We start from the raw sequence: 25690 nt of genomic DNA, 5'->3' as shown, positions 1-25690 counted from the left end.
AGCTCATATTTCCCTATCTATTTTTATCCCTGACCAGTTTAATGGTAATAACAACCTTATCACCTGCACCTCGCTTACAGTTAGTAAGGAAGTTCCACTTTCCTTAAATACTTTAGTTTTCCAAAACCCACAATATCATAGTCTTCCTTTACAGAGGAATCACAATCCACTGCTTTTATTTCTTCCTGCCTGCTGAACAATGTTTAATAGTAACCAGAATATGATTACATAAGCAATCTGATATTATTACACATATGCAAATGAAGAGGAACATTTTTGGAGAGTGTGTCGTCATGCCTCCACCCCCTAAACTTAGTTCTTGTCAAGTTACAGCCCCTGTCACTGGGAAGAGAGAAGTTTAAAGTCAGCTACCTTGCTGAGTGTTTCATACCAGCATCCCTCTCATTGTGCTGGGGACTTGGAATCATGATTTCAAGAGTATTTTTCCTGTTTCTCTGTGGAGTTATTTCTGCACACCTTGGATATGCACAGAAGCTGCCAAAAGGCAAGTAAATGGAAAAGCAAAGTAGTTTTTAAATATGATGTGGGTATACCTTAAAACATATATGCAAATTATTTGGGAGGGATACATGTGCAATGTTATATAAATATATGCATTTCAGTTATAAAAGTGACTACATGACCATGTAATGTGCTGATCTAGCTGTGTCTTCTATCTCTTTGCTGTGCACTCTTCTATGTGATTGTATGCTGGTGAACATGGGCTGCATGCACATGCAAACCCTATAAAGCTACAAAGTGTATTATTATTTTCTTTTGCATTAATGTACACAGATTACCAAAACACAGACACTCCCCCTCTGCCTGGGTGGATCACTTTTTTGGCAGATACAATTATGCAGATAGAACAGCTGGAGTGACAAAAGATTCTGCATCTGATATTGTTTGGCTCCATAGCCATTGGCATGTGTATTTTGTTTCCACTTGTGTTCAATTTTGAACCATGCTAAAGGCATGTCCCTAATTAGTCTATATGTGTGTGGGTTGGTGTTGGAAAATGTTTGAAGTCATTTTATCCCTCTGTCATTTTCTGCAGGACACTGACATCAGGAATAGTAAAGGTTTAGAGAGACATGTTTCTTCATTCTTGACTTTGTTCCAACCTAGTGCAGCTAGGGATACTTTACAGGAGTTGTACTGTATCACTCAGATGTTACACTGCAAGACTCAGATCTATCTATATGTGGAATGGCTGCTAGGTAGATGTTTTTTGGCATACTTTGTGCTAAGAGAATATGTCAGTAATTTGAAATCTTCATATAAATGATCATTTTACATTTGTTACACTAACAAGAACAATTGTGAAATCCTAGAGAAGAGAGAAAGACAAACATACAGACACCTGTTCTGGTAAAATGTGGGGATATCCCCTGTCTTGCACACTCTGGGAAAGTAAGTGAAGAGATATCTCCTGATCTGGGAAAATTAAACCTGACGGGTATGACAAGAATATGCTATGGGCAGGGATTAGATTTCATGTTGGGTTGGAATGTTGCCCTCACTTTCTGTTTGGTAAAACATTTTGAGAAGGGAAGACAAGTGAAGATAAATTACTCTAAACCTGCACTAAAAGCTTGACATGGGTTCCTTCCCTTTCTGTAGCTAATCCTATATGGAGAACTATATAGATTGACTTTTCAATGCATAAAGTATTCTGCTGCACATACAACAACTGGCTCCCTGTCTTTTACTGCAAAAGATAATATAGGACAATCAGTGCTGAAACAAACAGGGAATGTGAAAATATAATTCATCTGCTAATTCACTTTTAAGCTACATTCGCAGCATACTGAATTATAGAGGCTGGAACATTGCACAGGATCCAAGATGGCCAGCATTCATTCAATCAGGTGAATTTGTTTTTTCAATCATGATTGGACACAGTGAGGAAATGAGACACTTCAGGGTAACAAAAGTTTTTTAGTCCACTATTTCTTATTTCTAGAATGATCTGACTTAACCTCCTGGGCTGTTCATTTCTGTCTGGATTTATATGTCTAAAAGCGGTACATTGTCATTAGGAAAATGTATTTTACATTGTAGGCCTGTAATTTTTAGGCATAAATAATAAATCAAAAATGTCAAATATTTAATACATTTATTAATAAACTTTAAATAAAAAACACAAAAATCTGTTAAAACAAGTGTGCATAAAAAAAAAAAAATACTAAAACTTGAAATATAACTGTAGAGTAGCATGTATATTATATATATATATATATATATATATAAATAATATAATGATTACCTTGTATTGGATTCAATATAGTTATTTTGTATTGAATCCCATTCAAAATAATTTAAAATTCCCGCAACGCTTCCTCGGACAGACCGACGCACGCATGCACTGGGAACTGCTGGGGAATGTCAGTGCTATTGCCGGGGGACAGAATTGAAGAAAGAGGACACCACCAGAGGATGGAATCAGACGGGCAGGACACTGGAGGAGGCCGGTGGGACCGGGTTTTTATTTAACTACACCGAGCATGGCTCAGGGTTACCGCTATCAGCTGGATTTTTTTACCCCGAGCCACACTCAGGGTTACCGCTTAGAAGGTTAATAGAGATATTAGGTCTGTAGAAAGTCATAAATATTTGTGTTGCCAAGTCCTTGATAGTATTAAAAGCCCTGTGTGGCTATAAATGGCATGATCCAAATTTTTGACAAGAACTTGGTCATCTTCACCAACCTAACCAGGACTTGGACTTTTCCAACACCAAGACGCCATGATCAGGCTGCATTGGTCCAATTTCTGGCAGAATGTTTCATCATTTCGCTACACCACTGTGCAAAATAATGCATCACTTTGATTTATTTCTTCAACAGAAAACCTACATGCCGTCATGGTATTCCATTACTAGAGTAGAGTTGTGATGCAGAGAAAGGTAAACTACATTAGTCACATGCCAATCTACTAATATCCACTAGATATTAGCTGTATGGTACCAGGGTCGCTTCCAATTGGCAGTTCATATCTCCCACCTAAAAGGATGTTCACCATGGCATGTGAACAATTATAATGTAGCTTGTATCCCTCACCTGACAGTATATGCTCAATGTTAGGCCAGGTACTGCACAAAAACTCATATTCCCCAGCTGACAGGATCTTGGCTATGCAAAGCTAGGTTCTGATTGGTGGGCATGTGTTCCTCATCTGGCAGGAAATAAACATTGCCAGACACAGCCAGTCAGAGGCAAGTCTGCAATATAGGTTTGTTCTATACCTAATGTCTACAAATAAAGAATGGATCACAAAGTTATACAGCAGATAGTTAGTAACAGAAAGAGGAGCAGGGCTTGTTTGCTCCAATTATGAAATGTCAGTGATTTGCTAATGCTGGTGGTGAGGGGTGGCATGATTCCAACATTTTGCACAATGTACCATGCGAACCAAGTCCTGCCCTAACTATGTCTTGCAGCTTTTATGGTATTTTTAGAACTTAACTGATTTGCTCGTTGTAGACACTTTTTCCCCAGTTTATTATAGGAAACACTGAACTATTCACATCAGTCTCTGGCCTACTACATCTTCCAGTCTAATCTTCGTACCACAGACACATGCTTTAGGGCCAGTTGTGTGGAAGCCAGTTGATCCAACAGGGTGTATTTTATTGTTTGAGAAAAATGGGGAATCCAAGCAAAACCATGCACAAACATAGAAAAAATCTATAAGTTTTATGCAGGTGGTGTTATTGTTGGAAATCAAGCTCAGGACACTAGTTAGAACACAGAACACGCTCCTACTTCATGAAATCGTCACCCAGAAGATAATTATTCCCTGCTTCATTGACCATTACACTATAATGTTACATATAAAATTACAATATAATACACAATAATGAAATTAAAGCTTTTAAAAAGTTGGATTTTCTCCCTTTTTTGCCTGAAAAGCAATAATATATTTTGTAATTAAAACATCATAAAAACCATGCCAAGCGCCTTCAATCAGAAGCATTAACACTGCCTTTAATTAATGCATCAATTAATTAAATTGCTTTATTTCTACACATTTAAGGAGACATAATTAATTTTGAAATAAAACCTTTCTACCTTTCAATTCCATTTTTTGTTAAACCAGCAAAGCCATCTAATGATTGTTTTGATTGCAAATTGATGGGATCAGATTTGCCCCAATAGAACTTGGATCCAAAGTGTGTTTTTTGTATTTGAAGACTAACATACCTACTTCCACTAACTACCTACCTCCAGGTGCAGACAAATGAACAAATTACTCTGTCCCCATGCTAACAGGTTCTTAGTAAAATCTGCTGCTGTTAGTGTTCAGACTCATAGACCTATCATTCCTGAGTCACACTTACTATTATTTAAAAAAACAAGCTGCACCACTGCTTTATAGTTTTCGAAAACCAGCTTTATGCCTCTTCGATTAATGGCCTCCTGCTAGACAAAAGCGCCTACCTTGATGTGTTTCATCCTATATAGGTCATAGAGACATTTCCAGGATTTCCAGCATGTCTGGTCCCTAAAGTAGTCAGTGGTTTCTTCCACTGACCTGTACATCAGTGCTGCAACTTGTAATGATGTATTACCTATTGGGAGAAACCATTGTGTATAGCAGGGGACCAGATATGCAACATACCCAGAACAATTTCATTTCATGTGAAGTCTTTGCTAGAAGTTGTATCACTGAAACACAACAGACTAAAGTTTGGGAAAGTTTTCTTTAAGAACTTTACATTTGCAATCCCAGAACACTTATGCTGTAAATGAGTGTCATAAATCCCTATCTTGTTACTTGCTCCAATACCAGCCAAGGAACTAGCATTTTCAAAAGAGAAGTGGCAGGATTCACAATACTTACATGACTGACTATCTCAAATAGTTTGCGATTTAAATTAGTTGTAAATGCATTTCAAATAGACAATAAATACAAATATATTGCTTGGTAAATAAACTTTTTTAAAGCAATTCTTTGATGGTTGCATACCCATAAGCCTGGCACTCTTCCTGTGTAAGGCAGAATATAGACTGATAAGTGTCATAAATCCCTTTTTACTGTTCATGCACATGTAAGAATCGTGTACCCCGCACAGAGATTATAATGATGTAGTGATGACAATTAGATTTCCTGTTTCTCCAAACTCTTTGGAGTTTCTCTATCTCCACTTTCAATGGCTGCCTAGTGTTGTCAGCTGGACATATTAATGATCTAAATGGTGAAATGAGAACATAAAAAGATAAATATGGTGAATCATTTTAACAATATTTGTTATATATTGGGACTGCATATATTATTTGTAAATTTTAGTCTGGATTGACATAGGTATTAAGCAATTGTTATAAGGATAACAGTTGTTGTTTGGAATGTCATATAACATTCCTTTTTGTATTTTTGCAATTTTGTAGGGGGCAGTGAAGTGAAGTAAACCTATTTGTACCTGCATGGTTGATCTCACAACACAAATCTCTCTGCAGGGTGTGCTAGAGAAGATTCATTATATGTTATGAAACACATTTAATGAAACAGCCAATTGGCAGTATATTATGTAAAATATTTAAGACCCCCCCATAGGCTACTGCCTTGTGAGACTGTCAGCGTGAAAAACCTGCCACTTTCCATGGTTCTTTTCGCCAATGGATTAGAAAAGGAAAAGTTTCAGAAAGGTTAAACTACTTATGCCATGCTGTACAAACGTCAATTAAGGATTATTTAATTGAAGGAAAATGGGTGTGTGTGCTGGCAATAAAGTTTATTTCTGCCCCCTTCAAAGCTATGTGGGAAGTGACTGGTTGAATGGAAAGTATACACATTAATCTTTCCATGTTGCCCTGCCCTGGAACTAAAGACTGAGAGACCACTTAAACCCATATTGCCAAATAGCCAAAGTGTCCCGCCAGCAAAGCCTGTTTTCAGAGGGTACACAAGAAGCATTGTAAGGTATTAAAGCCTAACCATCAATATTTTGGCAATATCCTGATTCTGCACCTCACCCTCCCTCAGAGTACAATCATTTATTTCATTTTGTGCCACTCACTATAGTTGAGCACGTCCTTTTCACTACTTAAGGAATGAACCACACCTTGGATATCATTGCCACGTAAGACTTCTTAAAACATTCTTAATGTAATTGTCACCTGGAAGTCTATATTTAATAAAGATCAGTAACAAAAAACACTACAGAAACATTTTGTGTAACCCTGAAGGGTAATTCACAGAAATGGGGTTTATTGTAGTTTAAAGAACCAAAATGTAAACTGCACCTCTAGACAACTATGGACATTAAACTATGTACATATTCCTAGAAAGTGAAGGAGCTTCATGACAACATCCCTCGCTTGCTGCCTTAATTTGAGTTTTTTTTTCTTTCTAAAGGATCACAACAAAGAATCTAGAATCTGGTTTCAGTCATTTTCCAACAGTTTAGAAACACCTGCTGACTGTTTACATTAAATTACTGGGGGTTGCTACAAAAAGTAGTTGTAAATGTTACAATTAATTTCTGCACCTTTCTTATGGATACAGCAATGAAACTTGTTTTAAAGTGCCTTTACTGCATGCTCAGAATGTATTTTATTGTGAATGATCTAGGTGCAGGGTCACAAGTTTGTTGTGGCTGTTTTCCTGTGGACCCATACATAACATAGTATTGCAACATAGTAAATGCAGCAGTCTGGATACATTCTGGAAAACAATAATTAAAGGAATCCTTTGAAAAGTTGGCTATCATTAAAATCCTAGAGGCAGTGACAGCAGCTGGCTAGTTACTAAAAGGTTTTTACTTAATTTATGTGAGCATGCCCTGTATTTTGGCATAGAAAATTTTAGTTCAAAACAACCAACAGTAACAATAAGCATTGTAATACAAAACAACAAAACACTTTTGATGTCTGAGATTAATAAATGAGTAAAAATATTCATGTTAATGCCACTGGATCCGAAAGGACAAAGCTACCAGAGAAGACAGCACAGAGTTAGCCCCTTGGAGACACAATTGGTTAATTAGTTAGCCCCAACGTTTTGGAGCTCATGGACCACTAATTGCGTGGACCCTGAACTGCGGCATGCGTGGGGAGACAAGTAAGGGTAAGAAACTTCCCCCCAGAGTGACGTCATGACATGATGTCCAGAGACACAACCCACCCACCGCTCTGACCCTGCAATGTCTCCGGGAGACAGGGTCTGCGGCTCAGGGCTGCAGCCCACTAGTGGGCCGTGGACTGGGGGTTGGGACCCCTGGGTTAGACCATTTACTTCCCATTTTCTGGACTCCTCTGCATAAGAGCTTTATTATCTGTGATATTTTATGAAGGACTGGATGGACTTGGAGAGATGTTCACATGAATGCAAATGAAGCAAATTATGGGCCATAGCAAGGATATTGAGGGTGGCACATGGGTAGATACAGGCACAACATACTGGTATAGAACATCATGTGGGGGGCAAAGAAAGATGCAGTACCAATATGAGAAAGTAAGTAAAAAAGTGTCAAAGTGTGGCTAATACTAACTGGCAAAAAGAGCCCAGCATAGTTATTGTTTGGGGCATTACAAAAGTTAAAAAATGTCCCGAAAAGTTGTGCTTTCTTTAACAGGTTGTCCGATCATTTTCATCTGGGGGCCAGATGGCATATTTTCTAACACCTATAGAGCTACACAGCCAATGTGCTTACATTTCTGACGAGGCAAAGGGAGAGCAACTTTCCTAAGCACTGTGTAGTGTCAGCTCGCTACTCTGTTAGCAGCTTTGAAGTAGCACAGATTCATTTTTGCACAGCTGTGGGTAAAACAAAATGGCTGATGGCAGGCCATATGTTGGGCATCCTTGTCCTGTGCTGTTTTATGGTTATTCTCATTTAATGATTGTGATGGGTATAAAACAATAAATATTTGTTAATAAACTTCAAACTTAAACACTGGAGATTAAACTGAAAGGAATGTACCGGGGCTGTGTTATTACCTAAATGTCCACATTTTGTCAGCTTCTGAGTTACATTATTGTAAGAGTGCAATAATGACATGTAATCCTTTCCAAGGTAAAAAAAAAAGAAAACATACAGTAAAATTCTCACTCATTCTGGAAGATACAGCATTTTGTATGCCCAAAGTATGCAGATGTTTTACATTTCAGTTGCTTGTTACTTGGAATATCTCCGTAACTATGTTAACTGTACACTTCTGGCAGTGGAGCGAGCCTAACGTCTGATCTTTCAGTCTTGGTATGTTCCTTGGTATATGGTCGTTTCTGATAATTTGTTAACTTGGTGCAGCTTGCAGAAGATTGTAGCCTGTAGACAGTTAACTACAGATGATATTACCTCCTAAAAGGCTTCATATATGTTTAGAATAAAGTATGGTGCTCAGATTCAATTTATAACTCCTGAGTATATCTGAGAGATAGAAACATAAAGGCTGCATTTGTTAATTGCTAGGCTGTCATTTCTAGACTTACTCAGTGATACTCAGAATGTGAATATTATTATAAAATACTGACTTTCTTGATTAAGATACTTATTGCTGATTAGTCACTATAAATATTGGAGACAATTTTGCAGCATGAAAATCTAGCTATTAGTATTTTTAGCAAGATGTTGCTGATAACAACCCAGATATTTTTCTCCTAAAGACTTGAAAATCAAACTCAAACTTTTTCTTCATAAAGTGAACCCCTGCCCATTTTTTGGTCAAAATAAGAGTGCCAGTGTTACCAAGTTAGGAAGGCACAAAGAGCAAATAAAAACCTAACAACCTTTGTCTGAAATTATACAAAGAATATTGCATAAATGATTTGCAATGCAACCCATTGTAATAGCAAAACACATTTACAGAAAGTGGGGGAAATCCAAAAGTTGTCACTAAAGCAGGACGAAAAGGGGAAATCTTCTATTAAAGACAAAGTTCCTGTAATAACTCTAAGATAGAAATTCCCTTCATTTTGGGGAGTTTTTCTATAATTTCCAGTTGCATCTCCAGGACAGAAAAATGATAGGAAATCATCCCAGCTGTATGCAGAAGTTTTGATCCCCTCTTGGGGCTTTTAACCCTTCCCTACTCTATTCAAAACAAACAAAAAAGTTTAATTCACTTTAATGATGGAGCTATACTGTCATAATTCACAGAAAATCATGGAAGAATTAATGTCTTGCAGCAATCCAGTGATCATTAGATAACTGTCATAATTAAAGAGTGGTAACACCCTTCATTTGCCTACCAAGAATAGGCTATATGCCATTACATTTCCATGAGAGTTTCTTTTGGCCTGTGTACTCCAGTTCTTTCATAATAACAAGCATTCTATTTTGCAAGATATAATTTTGCATGTTTTCCTTAGAGAATTGTTCACTAATGTTGAATGGAACTTTGGGAAGCCGTATGAAAAATGAATTATCTTGAAAGTGTTTTTTCCATATACAGTAGTTTATGACAGGTACATTTTATTTTTTTTTTCTCTGATCAGAGGGAAAATTCATGGAATTAATTTATGAATAGTTAACTAACAATAGATGACAACACATATGGCTAAACTTATGGTCTGAACCTTGTTTCCATTGACGGTTAAACAGGACAGTTCTAGACAATGTGGCTAGCTATAGACTATAAACATTTTCTGGACATTTATTGGATACAGATTGGCATACCCTTTTGCCTTCAGAACTGCTGTGATTCTTCGTGGCATAAATTCAACAAGATGCAGGAAACATTCCTCAGGGATTTTGGTTACAATTGGCTTGATAGCATCATGTATTTGTTGCAGATTTGTCAGCTATATATTCATGATGTAACCTCCCAATCTACCACATCCCAAAAATGCTGGATTGATTGAGATCTGGACTGCAGAAGCCATTTGAAACCAGTGATTGTTGAAGTTATGTTAAAAAAAAACAGTTTGAGATGATTTGAGCTTTGTGACATAAAATGTTGTTTTGCTGGAAGTAGATTATCAGAAGATAGGCATATTGCAATCATAAAGGAATGGGCATTGTCAGCATCAATACTAAGATAGGTTAAAGGATTTACATGATCCTCTATTGTTACTAAGAATCCAGAAATGTGCCAAGAAAAAATCTCCCATACTATAACAACACCAAAAGCAGCCAGAACCATTGATACAAATAGGATGGATCCGTGCTTTCATGTTGTTGATACCAAATTCTAGCCCTACCATCCAAATGTCACAGTAGAAATAAGACATCAAACCAAACATTCCTTTCAATCTTTTCTGATCCAATTTTAGTGACTGTAGCCTCAGGTGCCTGTTCTTTGACAGGAGTGGCACCGGATGTGCTCAGCTGATAATGAGCTGTTTGATGTGTTGTGTGTTCAAAGATGCTCTTCTGCATACCTTGGTTGTAACAAGCATTTATTTGCATTTCTGGTGCCTTTATATAAGCTTAAACCAGTCTGGCCATTCTCCTCTGACATCAACAAGGAATTTCCTCCAGAGAACTGCCACTCACTGGGTATTTTCCCCTTTTTTAGACTATTTTCTGTAAACTGTTGGGTGTGAAAATCCCAGCAGATCAGTAGTTTCTAAAATATTTAGACAAGCTTGTCTGACACCAACAACCATGCCTCATTCAAAGTCATTTGAATTACCTCTCCTCCCTATTTTCATGGTTATTTTGAACTTCTGCCACTCATCTTGACAGTGTTTGCATGCCTAAATGCATTGAGTTATTTTCATGTGATTGACTGATTAGATATTTGTGTTAACAAGTGTAATCAAAAGTGGCTTGTTGACCAGATACTAGGATGATCCCATTTTCTAATTTGCCTGTTCTAAGCCACTTGTTCAGCAAACATCTCTGTATAGTTATAATAATCCTAACACACATGACTGGCCCACCTGGTTGGGAGCCAAGCACTCAAACAGTAAATGATGTAATAGCCTAATTTGCATTTGACTGATCTATAGAAAACCTTATGCTGTCTGTTCTAAGTGTTGGTTTTGGGGGTGAAATACCAGCTTAGGGGCAAAAATTGTTTCTTTGTGTCATTGCACTAATGTAGGTGGACAAAAAAAAGGATTACATTTAACACAGAAACTAGTTAGTACAGCAATGTAAACATATGATTAAGGGAGTTTGATGCACCACAAATCCTCTTTTCCTCTGTGAGTCATAAGGCAAGGCGCTTACAAAATAAACAGTGAAATTCATTTGGAAAGCTTTTTTTTCACAAACTAAACTAACTCAACATCCCATTTTCTGAAAAAAATCTTTTTTTTTTCTGCAACAATGGCTTTAGTAAACTGTTCAAGGATCAGGATTTCAAAATCCTTTGGTGGCACATTAGGTAAGTCTTAAAGGTTAGGACTGGTAAAACTCCACAGGGTCTAATCAAAAGCAGTGTATCTGACATTCACCAACTATTTTCTATTAAAGAATCTTCGAGATTCATGTTTTTTCAATGGTATTGAATTCACCACTTTATAGTAGAGCATTCAAAGCTATTATTGGCATAGCAAATTGATAAAACAGTAAAAAAGATACAGGTTGACTCATTTTCTGTGAGTTCAGTCTATATATGTCTTATTGTTTCAACAAATTAATTGCACGACTTTTGAAATGACTGAAATGTCAATTATGTTTTTGGGCATAGTCTTTGAGATCCCTATATGCTTATTCTTGACCTAACTGTTGTATCAGCCTGCACAGAGGTTTTCCTATGTTGTACTTGTAGGACCAACAATTAGTTCCTAGGCGGAACAAAATGAAGAGGTCCTGTATTAGGCTGGATATCGCTAACTGATTCCTTCTTCTTCATCTTTAAGACTAAGAGCACAAGAAATATCTAACCATGGGCAGAAGAACATCAACAGCAGAAACATTTTTTACAGAGAAAGAACAGCTGCCTGTAGGCCATATGCTACAGATAGGCACAGAAGATTTTCTAAAGTAATGGTTTGTGTCTCTGAATGTGTTTATCACCTCTGACACATTTTAGGCATTAAAATTGGACTCCAGCCTCCTTACTTTCAGTCTTGTAGTGTTATATGGGTTAATTTCCAGTATTGGTGTTAAATCTGTATTTTACAACTTGCTTTTGTAAAAACAGAGCCTGCCTTATTTCCAGGCTCTCAAATGGTGCCCAAAAATCACCTAGCTTCTTCCTCCACTTTATTTATCAGTTCTTTCAGACTTAGAGGTTCAACGTCCTATGTTGGCATTATCCAGGGGGATCTACATGCAAATGTGGTCTGCCTTGGAAAGTTACTTCTCCAGACTTATATTCTTCCATCTAGACATTTTAATATTTGCATAACTCCCATGAGCCAGCCCACTGTTTGCTTCAAGACAGGAATCCTCATAAGAGTTCTTATGCAGAGCACTGTGATGTTTTTAGGAAGCTATAATCAGCCTTCATTGCAAAGAGATGTACAGAGACCACGCTAATATATCAGGGAACATAATGAAAACTGAGAATATACAGGTATATTACAGGTATATGAAACTTCAGCTTTAATAAATGTGCTCTTATACTTCAATTTGCAGAAATAAAAAAGATTTATCAGTTTCAGTTTTCATTCAGTTAGTAATTTTTAAAACATTTTCTAAAGATTTCCCCAAATTATCTGCACAAGCTCCTTATTTGATTAGTGTATTGATGAATTTGATTTTCAAAGAAATATTTGCATGAACCTTCAGAATATTTGGGGAAATTCCACCTATGGGACATCATTATTGCTTTTTTTAAAAATTCTTGGTACATCAAAATGTTTCACATATTACACTGTCATTAATATTGCTTAGCTAAAAGATACATACTTTGTATGCATAATGGTAATACAAATGTAGAAAGGTTTTTCTGCCATATCAAGTACTGTTTGCCACAGGAAGAAAGAGACCTGACTCATTTAACTCTTTTGTAAGGAGCTCTTACAATGATTTATTTTTGGAAGCACAATCAGATTAGATCCTCTTTTGTCATAATTTGGTGATATGGAGGCCCCTTTGCAAAATAAAATACATGTATGGAAGAGATTTTCTCTGCTTGTATCATCATGTTTGCATTTCATTTCTGGGATGGAGGACGTCATTGCAGTAATTCAATGATGGACAGAGACAGGCAGATGTCTTATCTGTCCATTATTAGCTTTAAAGCAGAATTATAATTTGAAAAACATACCATAAAATAACTTCTTCCAAATTCTTATTGCCCATATAGTTATCCTACCTGCCTTTTTCCCAAAGTACCATTATTATTAATATTATTATTATTAATAATAATAATAATAATAATAACAAACAGTATTTATATAGCGCCAACAAATTACACAGGGCTGTGCATTAAATAGAGATTGCAAATAACAGACAGATTCAGACATTAACACAGGAGGAGGAGAGCACCCTCCCCAGAAGAGCTTACAATCTACAATAATCTGTATAAAGACATAATAATGCCTCCCTGTCACAGTACAGTTGGTACTATTAGCTGTCATGATGCATGGTTAGGTCATATACTGAGCTGAGCTGTAAAAATGAATTTTGTTGCTAAGTGCCATTTGCCAGGTTTGTTCACTTAGCAATTAGAAATGTATCTCTCGCCCTCTGTACATCAAGAATTGCAGCAGATTTTGCACACTTCCTTTCTGTCGAGGGGTAAAGTGCTTTCAAGTACTTTGTTGCAAAAAAAAACAAAACAGTTTTTGTTTTTGAAAATTACATTGGCGTGGCAAATGTATTGGGCGAGAGAAGAAATTATGACTATCCCATTATCCCAGTATAACCCTTAACATAGCTTACTTAGGAGCATATCATTCTATACCTGGCTACATGTATAGCCCTAAGCAGCTACATAATAATAATAACAATAGTATTGCAGAGTTGGTAAGTCTTTGATATTTTAGCATCTTTTTATACAGCTTAAATTTTTTGTTCTTTTTTTGGAGGCAAGGAATGTCATTACTTCATGGGAAGACTATGTGTCATCACCACATTATTTATTTACTTTTTTAATCTTTTTTTTCAACATAGAAAGCAAATTAGAAGTGTTGAAACTAGCTAGTGTACATATATTGACAGAACAGCATCAGAAGAAGCAAGAGTCTGGTTACCAATGTTTTGCACATGTTACACAGTCATGCAGTGTATAACAGTAAGCATATGTCAAAAATGTGAAGATATTATTACAATAAATGCATCAGTGTCCATGAACTTCGGTAATCTTTTGTGTTCTGCTAAGATGACAAGTGTGATATATCATTTCTAATTTTAGAAAGTGCAGGGTGCTGTATCCTTTCCAAAATGTCAGTGAGCATAGATGCTGCCCTTCTTCTCTTTTTGTTTATACATGCACGTTTATACTTGCCAGCTTTGAATAGCTGTAATCAGAAGTGAAGTAAATGTTTCTCTTTTATTAACTGTCTAATAGAACCTTTTCTGTAAGAATTCTACAACACAATCTTAGTATAATGATTAGGAATGGTAAAATGTCCACATAATTTTTGTTAAACATTATATATATATATATATATATATATATATATATATATATATATATATATAAAAAATTGGTGTAATACCACAATAAATGTTTCATCCAAACTCTAAATGATTTTTTATTGTTTAGCAAAGCTAGTATAAGAAGGTAGCTTCCCAAAAAGGATTTAACAGTAATATGTTTCTTTAGTCTGTGAAATAGGTGTGTGACCTTTGCCTGCAAACTTTGGGCCTGACCTTTTAAATCTCTGAAGGGTTTCTTCTTAAAAACAAGAGGTCTCCTCTTTGCTTAAAAGGGGCCCCTCTTTTTTATCTTAAAAATTTGGAAGTTATTTATGTCCTATACTAGTGGCATGTGGCCAGGGGCAGGAAGTGGGAAAGTAATGCTCCATTATGAGTGAAGGAAAGAACCAACATTTTGCAAAGGTTATAACTCCTCTCAGTTGTATAATAACAAAAAATTATAGGGAAGGATTTTGGTCTAGTTTTGTAATTTATTAATTTAAACACATTTGCAATGTTGGGGGTTACATTCCGCTATAGGTAGTTTGTGCTCTCATAGCGCAGACAGTTTGAATGTTATCACATTTATGATATTGATTAGAGCTTACAGAACCCTGTGCATAAGTTATGCTTTATAGTGCTCTCATTGCCAGTTTAGCACAGTACTGAGAGATTGAATTCCAAACCATGTATTGCCTAAATTTTTTGCTTTTTGTTTATGGAATGTCCATAAGAGATCACACCATCCCCAGCACATTTAAGAAAGCTGGAATTTCCAGATCACAAATGCAGATCTGATTTACATTGTTCAGGTTTTGTAACCTGTATTTTTCTAATTGAAGGCGATTGTAAATTATTGATATGTATGTATCTTGACAAGTAACATCTTGAAATTTAAATTAGTGCGGACCCTGTTTAATGCTATATGAATAATGGAGCGTCAGTGCTGTGCACTGGTGACATGCCAAATATCAGCCAATCAGTAGGGCTTGTTAATAGCACTGACCACACCCTATGAACCCAACTATTTTGTCCACTTAGTCTACAAATCAGCCAATCAGAAACCCTTGTCCCTTTCATAGTTATAATAGGAAGACATTTTAAAATTAAAACAAGCTAACAAAATATGTGAAGGGGCAGAAAGCTCTTTCTGTCTTGTCTAAACCTCATAGTATAGGTATAATGGAAAGAGGGGGAAAGAAAGAGGTTTCAGGCTCAGGAGGTTTTTGTGCAAAAATAAATCAAGTGTGTATTTTTCAAGTTACAATTAGTACCGGTACATACATCAATGGTACATATTATTTATTTTAAGCTCAATATCCAAATGCCTATTATTGTCACAGGGTTTGGATACTTTAATCTAGACATAAGACTCCTTCCAATGTCATTCAAAGTACATATAAAGATTGAAAACAAGGTAAGAAGGGGACCTGTTACGGTCGCATGATTCCCAACGCGTTTCGTCTGTTATAGGCTTCTTCAGGGGTATAAATTTGCAGAGGTTGTATGATTTGTTTGGTTTGAGTGTGGGTAGAGGGTAAAATAAGCAGTATTCAAGCTGCATGCAGTTTAATATGTCCAAGCCCAAAGCAAAAAGATTGTTTAAATGTTGTCCTAGTAGATTACGTCCAGTTTGAATATTCATATATATGTTTTTTGTTTCATATACCCTAAATAGGAGTTTTGTGAGAACCTAGTCAAGTACGTATAGATCTATTTATCCTAAAGAAAATGGGGAGGGAAGAGAGGAATAAAGATATGCTTTCCTATACAGCCAAGAGGGCTGCTATTGTGCTAAGCCCTGTAGTTAGTCCATACGACCAGGAAAGGGTATGTAGTAATTCATGCAGCCAGAGGGCTGCTTGTGTTTATTTGATTTATTTTTGCACAAAAATCTCCTGAGCCTAAAACCTCTTTCTTTCCCCCTCTTCCCCTTATACCTATACTATGAGCTCTAAATAATCAACAAAGAGGTTGGCTCAACACAACCTTTATGAAACAAAGACAAGAACCAACACCAAAAACAAATTTTCTTGTCTAAATTCCAACTGACCCCTCATCCCCACCTTTAAATCACTGCACCTTGACCCCATCCCTTCCCTTTAAAACTACCAATCCTTACTCCTTCCTATCAACCCTTCATTTTAGTAACCCTTTCCAACCCCTTCCCTTCTCACTCTGTCATGAGGTCCGACACCTAATTCCATCCCCTCATTCTTTTCGGTGTCTTGCTGGAATAACAGTTCATATCTGTGCCCCATTTTTTTTGTCTTTTTTGTTTTTCTTGCTGTAAAAAAAAGTTATTTGTTGAGAAATAATTTATGAATAGTTGCCAGTGGTAGTGTAACATTTCCAGGAATGTTACAATGTGGATGTATTCGTTATTATCATACACAATTTAAAACACCCTATATCTAGTTTGTAAAACAGGCAAAGTAAATGTACACTGTGTGCTTTTCGCAGATCTTGTGACACATCTTTTCTCCTGGGAATAACGTTAGAGGGATGTAATGTACTATAAAATTTACTGCTATGTTCCTTACTGCCCTAAACTAAAGATTCTTTGCTGTGGACTCCTAACTTATCCAAAAGTCTTCTCATGAACAACTTGTCAACATTATGAAAATATTTCCGTGTGTAGCAAGAAACAAAATGTAATGATTTCACATTTTGTAGCCCATTTCAGAAAGTCAATTAATTGAGCAATCCATATGGCATAGAGCCACTGTTTTAGTACTGAAGTGGTGCCAAAAGTGTGTGTTTTGCAGGGAACGTGCCAGACTTGCAATTTTACAATGTTTAAAATTATGGAAAGCCTGAGGAGGCATGTTAGCAGAGTATGACAAAGGTTTACTAAGGACAGGGGATTTTACCACAATATAACAATTCATGGTAATTTTTTAAAGATGAAGTTCAGTACTTGAAGTTGTGTCAATTCCTAAGATGATAATGTGTCATTACTTGAGTGTTTGAAGAACTTAGGCCAATTGACTAAAATGTATTAGGATTTCTTAGCAGAAACATTAGGGGTGCCCAACCTACACAGTTTTGTGGATACTTTCCTTGCTCTCGTGCCTGGCAGTCTGGTGCTTAGGCACAAAACACCATTGTTGGGAGGTGATTGCCAAATATTCTCTCATACTATGAAGTATTTGGCTTTTCACTGGATGGTGGGGGAATGATTGGAAGAAAATTAAATATACTTGGAAGGTCACAGAAGTTAACGGTAAAGTAAAAATGTATAAATGCAAAATATTCTAAAAGAATAACCATCACTGCCAAAAAATAATTGCAGAGATGCCTGACAAACTGACAGATTAAATTTAGTGAACTACATTGAAGCTCATAATAAAGGAATATTGAAGGTGTCTTTAAATGGCCCCCAAAAGCATTTACCATTATTATTTGAAAAAAAATATTGCTTAGACCAGCTCTTCTGAACCTTTTTACATAGGAGAACCCTTGAAATAACTTCCAGGGCTTCTAGAACTCTGGTTAAGAAACACTGGCTTAGAAGATTATTGATATTCCACTGGTTACCTGTATTTGGTAACTATTTTTTAACCAGGAAAGTTTATTGTGTCATTCTATAAGAGGTTATTTTTTGTGTTATTTAAAGGCCTTGCTGGAGAGTTTTTGGTCCATCAGAGTTTACAGGTTAGGCAAGCTCATTTAAACTATCCTGTTTTTCTACCTAACTATAAGAAAAAAAATCTAACAGTAACCCTAAATTTAGGGAAAACCCAACCAATGGTAAGCTTATTACACCAAGCATATCATGATGGCATTACACGCAAAAGGTATTTTATTTAACTTAACTGCAAATATGCCACATTTTCCAAGCATGACAATTTTTGAAAATGGGTTAGCGGCATTAAATTCACTATATACTGCTCAAAGAGTTTATTTAACTAAATGGATTTAGGCTGTTAGCTTACCAATTCATCCATTTACTTTGCTTAATGAAGGTGTTTTTAGTTCACACACAAATAATGCCCAGTCATGTTAAAGGGAATCTAAAAAACACAGGATTTTCCTTACATTGGATTGAATGTTTGAAATCAGTAGGGCTTCATTTTATTTACTAAGCAAAGTGAATTGTCTCAGGAGGAAAGATCAGTTTGCTGTACTAACAGCCTAAATTCTTTTAATAAATCAACCCCAAAGAATGTAGCAAAGGAAGCCCTTTGTGAACATAAAGCAATACAAGGTTTCTTGTTTACCATTTGTAGGGTATTTGTTTAATCATTTATTAGTTGAGTTTAATAATTGCTATCGATGCTATATAAATAATGTAAGATCAGTCATATACCTGAAAAAATCACTATACCTGTGTATTTCTATTTCTTGGTGATTTAATGCCTCTATATATGTCACTGAAACAGAAAATCAGCTATTTATATAATATATAAATATGAAACAACCCTGCAGGGAAATACGCTTGATACTAAATAATAATAATCACATTTTCCAGAGGACTAATGCTTTCCTATTTTGCATGGTATAATACATGCAAGATGTTTCTTCAAGACCTCACTCTTTCTCATAAGTGTGCGTCTGATATAATTTTGTTTCCTGGGTAGTATAACAAGATGTTTCCTGTCTTTCATTCTTTTTATAATCATTGTGATATATTAAGATAAAATTCCCTGGAGCTAAACCTCCTATTTTGCTGGGTTCCACTCTGCAAGCTGCAGTATCCTTAAGATTAGAGCAAGATACCAAAAAAGTAGTAGCAGTGTGGGCTTAAAACTGACCAATTCTTTTCCTATATGAGGATAAGCAACAGGTGCACTTTAATAGTAACACATTAGCAGCACTTATTCGCACCTTCCCTTCACTCCCCCACCACTACTGCCTAACTTTCAACTTTTAGAGATAAGAAAGTGGAACATCTTTATATACACAGTATTTAGGCAAATCACACAAACGAGCCAGGCCCAGGTTATCCAGGTTTTAAGAATAAAGGCAAAAAATTATTTCATAAATCAAGGGGCTTTTTACACCACCATATTTTCCTTACACTGCATTCTCAAATATAATAATTCGGAGACTAAATAAAGAGGTTTAGTGCTAATAAACAGTTGTTGTAAAAAAAAAAAAAAATATGTATTTGTATACAAATGAATGCATCAGAACAATACACAGGACACAGGGTCTGCTTAAAAGGAAAGGAGGACACAGGGATTTGGTTTCAAAACAGGGTTAAGGTGCGTACACACTTCCAATTTTTACCGTTCCAATCGAACGACGAACGATCGATTGGGCAAAAAATCGTTCGTAAAAAAGTAACCAACGACGCCGACGAACGAGGAAAGTCGCTGGAAACGAACGACCGGACCGACGGATCGGATTGGACGACGATCGTTGAACATCGTTCGTGTGTACGGTCGTTCGTTGATCGTCCATGATCTGAGCATGCGTAATGAACGAACGTCCGTTCACTTTCCTGTCGTGCACATAGTTCCTCTATCGCTCAAACGATCGTATCTATTGTGTGTACAATATCTACGAACGATCGTGTCGTTAACTCTATGTGCAGGATCGGTGCTATACGATCGGTCGTATATATCGTGCATGAACGTTCGTCGTTCGTTTTCCAACGATAATAATTGGAAGTGTGTACGTAGCTTAAGTCTCTCCAATTGAAGCACAATAGGGAGCTTTGATAATGCTGATTACCTCTGCATATGGGGAGCATGTGGTTCTCCCATCTTTCTGCATAACATCACTGCTGACTGGTTACTGGACTCATGCACCCAGAACTCTCACATGGGACTAGGAAATTTCAAAGTACATTGGCCAGACCAGTGGTTCCAAAATGTTTCCCAGAACCCTTGGTGCCCTGGACATAGTCTTGCCTTGCAAACCAAATTGATACATAAAAAGTACATATTAATAAACAATGCTAATATTTTAAGTGAGTTCAGTTTTAGGTTTACAGTTCAACACCACCAGTTTGTGAACTGAGCAACTGGAGAAGAGCTAATTGTATGCAACTGGTGAGGTGAGGCCATCAACAAAACAAACTTATTGTTTTTGCCCTGGATGCGTTTAAAGTTCATTTGCATCAATGTATCCCTGAAATCATATTTTTATGTATTTAGCCCCCCTGTATTAGATACAATTTTAAGTGTATATATAGCCATTAAGGACAGAGGTTCCATGTAACGATTTTAAATATATATGTATGACAGATGAATGAAGAAGCTCTGTATATGAAGAGGGAAGGGAGAGAATGACACACCGCACTGCTTTTCTCCATTGGCTTGTACAGTGTTTGTTCTCAGTCAGGACAGATCCATGAATGACATCAGGCAACTGCTGTACACATGTCAGATTCTTGCCCAAGATGAGCCTGACTGTTCATGCAGGGCGAGAATCATCTCATGTGTCTTACAATTTAGTTTATCAGATGTTAGCTTATCTGCACTGCTACTTGCCAAACTACTGCCTGCCATGCATATCACACTTCATCAAATCCTACGGAGAGTTACTTTACCAGAATCCAGGATTACTAGATGTTGAAAAGAGGCTGTGGGTTTCCAGTGACCCTAAATAGTATGTGTAGGTTTGCCATAGGTTCAATCAGAATACCTAAAGAATGACCCCCCAACCTCAAAAGTTATCGTAGTACCCTACAAAAAATAGAACATTCTAAAATATCAATAATATATAATTCAGTGATGTTAATATATTCTTTATTAAATTGTTCAACTACTAATAACTTGTAAGTCTTCAAGAATACTGTATAAGGGTATGTTGGAGGAAGACAAATAAAAAAAGGAATTGGTGATGTTAAAAGTATTGTGCTTATGTAACATGGAAAAGTATGTATCTTTTTCTGTTATTTCTAATTTTCATCTAAATTCTAAGAACTTCCAATGACTTTTCCCAAGAATTGTTTGCTTTAGATTTTCTTTTTATGTGACAGGTTTCATTGTTAGATTACTAGGAATTACTGAATGAAAGATTTGAACAAATTCTAATTTATTCTGTATATTTTATACATTTTCATAACAAGCTTTTTGCTCAGGTCATAATTTCTTATATGACAGCCTTTGAGTTTCTTCAGTGCATGCACACAAGCATTAATATTTGAATGGGCAGGATTGTAGCAGGCTGTCCAACCTCAATTTACTATCTATGTTTAATTACAAAGGATACTGCCTGGAAGTGCACATAATTCTTGGAGGTCTCATCTGGAAGGCAAGACAGATGCCTGAGTTATTCTGTAAACTGGCAACATCTTACAAGGAGTGTAAAGCTATGTATACACGTCAAATTTTTCTCACCCGATATTTAGCTCAGGGCCTATATCGGACGAGAATCTGGCGTGTGTACAGCCTGCGTTGTTCATCGTCCGTGGATCCATCCTGGTGGATCCACAGACGATGAATGACGAGCAATCCTAATGCAAGGGAAGGGGGAGAGTGCGCAGCAGGGTGCCGCTCCGTTGCTCTCCCTCTCCCCTCTCCATAGAGCAGAACGGTGCTGTATGTACAACACTCGTTCATGCATCGTGAGGTTCTTATCGTTGGAAAGGATCTTTCACGATCCTGAAAGATCCTTTCCAACGTCAAGAACTGCACGTGTGTACGCAACTTCAGATGTTCCCATCTTACGTACTAAGTACTCTGATTAGATTTGCCAGTGCAATATTACCACCACTCCCTAAACTTCCAAAACACACATGAAGAAGAATTAACAGCAACATCTCCAGTGCTAAAATATTTACTTTAGAAACAAACCTACTCTGCTACAAGCTGTGGCTGTACAGTTTTAACATTTCCTAATTAAAGCTGCTGCAATAAATAGCAACAGTTTTTCCCAAATGCTTTGCACAAAGCAAACGGCAACTTACTTCAAATTGTAATTTGACATCAAAATTATATTTTTTTGGAGTGGCTACATCCCAGTTTAATTCAGTTTTGTAACAGGGTTATCCATGTTAAATACCCATCCCACCCCAAAACCCATCTAAGCAAAGTCATGTTCTGTGGGAATAAATAGATTGTAGGTATCCAATTTCAGCTTCCAGTATATTATTGATATTGCTGTACATGAAAAAAAATTGCACATGAATAAAAAAAAAGCTGCATATAGGTTTAATAAGTTGTGTATTGATTTTTGAATATTGTATATGGTATTTAAATTATTATTGCAATGAAAAATTAGCAGCAGGGATATGTTACCCTATGGGTTTAATATTTGCCTTTTCACAACTTACAAAGTCAGTGGAATACTTTGCCTTTCATCACAGCACATGCAGTAGTTTCCTCCAGTGACACATTTCATAACTATGAAATAGGAGAACACTGTGGTCTCTGTCCCTTCATGTAATATATACACAATCATCTGTTTTACTGATACAATTGCAGAGTGATCCTTGGCATTTTAAATTGGAAAGTGCCTGAACAAAGTGGCTTCCTTATTTTCCAAGGCAATTGTGACATGAAGGGCTTTGGGTATCAGAAGTAAGAGATTGTGTTACTAATCAGATTTTTTATGACACTGGAAGTCACTAATCAAATATGTTCCCAGTAATATTTGCATGGTCATGTTTTATTTGACCTGTTGCATTTGCTTTTATTTTAAAACACTGCAGATTAGCAGGAACCCCTACATGCAGAGATTCCTTTCTAATCCTAAACACAGGGCTATTATAGGCAACCAGGAAAAGGCAAAGTGTGGCTGAAGAGGTTGGATTCGGGAACTGTTTATAAGTTTCTACAAAAAAAAGACTTACTATGGAAGCCAAAAATGAAAGTTTAAAATCGAGGTATATTAGATGTACAAGCTAAATTTTAATTAACAAAAATAAACCATGCTAAAATACATGATGAATTTTATGTAATGTTATACTTTTTATAAAAATTAGGAATGCAGACAAATGTAGATCAAAAAAACTAATTTTATTTTTGGATGAGTGTTGAATGATTTGATAACCCTATCAAGTTTTTTTTTTTTTTCTTTTTACTATCTGTGTTTCCAATGGGAAAACTCACCCCTTCTATTTGTCCTGTTGACCACTGTCACCAAGGCAGGGAGTGATGGGAAATCCAAAATCTTACAGCTGTCCCTAAAATTAAAGAAATTGTTTTAAAGTGGATTCCTATTTCAGAGATAGTTGTCTAAGGAAAATTCCCCTTTAAAAAATGTCCACTTACTGTACATATATCTCTCGAACATGAAGCCTATATGAAACTTTATAGAAAGAATCAGGAAACCTAAATAGGATTATGTTGTAAGTTAAAGATGACCAAAAGTTTGGTATTTAGGGTATATATGACCATTGCCAAATATATTGTTTTCATATAATAAAAAATACTGTTTCAAGTGCTCTTGATGATAAATACAGCTACTTTAAAACCACAGGGTCTAGGGTGGAGAATTGCTTTGCTATGGCTATGTTTACATGTCAGATGATTATGTGATGAGATCGTCTGATGGGAATCTGACATGTGTACAGCGGTCACCTGACGTTGTTCATGGGAAGATCCATGGATGACTAATCAGGAACGACTGATAAATACCTATTTCTTTTTGCATAGGCTTTTGGTAGCAGATCTCTTTCACATGTATATCCTAAAACATTACAATCCCCATTACTAAACTAAAGTCAGCTAACTTCTCTCCAGTTGCTAGCAATCATGAAATGTAAAACAGAAGGTTTAATATAATAAGAACAATTAGAGATGAACATGTACAAGATGGACACATTAGTATGTAATATACTTTTAATTAAATCAATGAAAATAACAAGAAAGGGCATACAGCCATTTGGCAATACACATCTAGTTAATTTGCACTAAGCCTTCTATGAAGAGAATATTAGTGCTTGCCTAATAATAGACAGAAACACTGTAGGCAGTTGTAACCATCCAAAAATATTCAAATACTGAGTAGTCCTGGTACAAGAACATGATGGCAAGTTTTGTGCACAGTTCGCATAAAAAAGAAGTCTTTCCAGAAATGATCAGTTTCATCAATAATAGCAGCCTGTGACATTTCAGAAACTTTAATCAACAAGGACACATAATGGTGCAATTGCAACAATTCACTATATGTATTTGTATAATTCAGATTTGGAACATTTACATTTCAACAATACTTTAAGGCCTGTGTCATAAACTGCAGGTGAACCAGGTCCCCGCTTTAAGTTGAACTCTATATGTTGAAACCACCCTTGCAGTGGGGCTTTTACCTCACGGCACGGACTAAATGCTCATTTTAATCCTGCGCATCATCAACTTTTTGCTCTTTTTCCACTTGTCCACCACAAATGATCACAGAACTCTGATGTCAACACGTACAATTCTGCATAGTAAGTGAGGAAACTGAGGCCTACCCTCAACCTAGATGGTTGGTAAATAGATAAGCAGGAAATAAGGAGCAAGAAATAGGATAAGTGAAATGTCTTTTATTTTTACACTATACAAAGACAGGCATTGAAAACTTTACAATCTGGGAAAAGCTGCATGGCATATGTTTTTGGGAACACAATATTCCGGTCTGTCCCACAGCAATGTATATTACTTACTACAGTAACCCCTAAAGTATACCTAAAGTCAAAACTTGACTTGGTTTTTGTTTTGTAGAAAGAGTGTAGACGATAGAGAACTCCAGTCAGGTTTCCATTGCTGTTGCATTGGAAAGATTTATCATGTCTATTTGTCCTGGTGACCATTATCAGCGGGACAGAAAGTGATGGGAAATCTAGAATTTTCCAGTTGCGACAGAAAAGCAATGAAGGGAAAATCTTTCTATAGTTACGCCTGTTCCATTGACAAATTAGGAGTATGCCCTGTAGTTTGAAAAAAGATTTTTTCTGGGACATTGGCATTAAAAAATGAGGTTTAATCATACCCCATTCTATGAAAAAAAAAATCAAAAATACTTGAACTTTTAGAAATATTTTAAAATGTCACTGATAAGCAATTCAGTGCCTAAAGGTTTTATTTGCATCATCCGAAAGGGTTTGACAAGATTCACATGAAGGTGATTATTTGCAATAGGCAACTTTTGTAAAACGCATCAAGGCTTCTTAAGCTGTGTATTCTACAAGCTTTCTCTGCAGTAAACCTTCAGTGTGAAAAAGCAACATTGGGGTTTCTTTATTTAGTTTTTTTTGCCATATATTTATAATTTGAATCTCTTGATTAGTGACATTTTCAGGTATATGAATTATGTTTTTGCTGTGAGTTTTCCCCTGTTTTCCTGTTTAAAATTATTGTAAAAGCAATTTGAAAAACCTCATCAGAGA

The 25690-nt window shown here is 36.2% G+C and overlaps 1 protein-coding gene across 39 annotated transcripts in view; it reads left to right on the top strand.

The window, feature by feature from the left end:
* Positions 1-338: 338 nt before the first annotated feature.
* Positions 339-25690, top strand: part of ABI3BP (ABI family member 3 binding protein) — a 187678-nt gene continuing 162326 nt past the window's right edge. For 35 of the 39 annotated variants that reach the window (XM_072414769.1, XM_072414669.1, XM_072414687.1 and 32 more), the window contains exon 1: positions 339-505. In XM_072414769.1, the coding sequence (XP_072270870.1) occupies positions 427-505 (79 nt within the window). In that variant the 5' untranslated portion in view covers positions 339-426. The remainder of the gene's footprint in view (positions 506-25690) is intronic. The other 4 variants (XM_072414840.1, XM_072414809.1, XM_072414855.1 and 1 more) reach the window with 2 other exon arrangements.

This window comes from Pyxicephalus adspersus, chromosome 1 (genome assembly GCF_032062135.1).
Source record: "Pyxicephalus adspersus chromosome 1, UCB_Pads_2.0, whole genome shotgun sequence".
NCBI classification, from domain to species: domain Eukaryota; kingdom Metazoa; phylum Chordata; class Amphibia; order Anura; family Pyxicephalidae; genus Pyxicephalus; species Pyxicephalus adspersus.
This window is presented reverse-complemented; position numbering and strand designations above follow the sequence as displayed.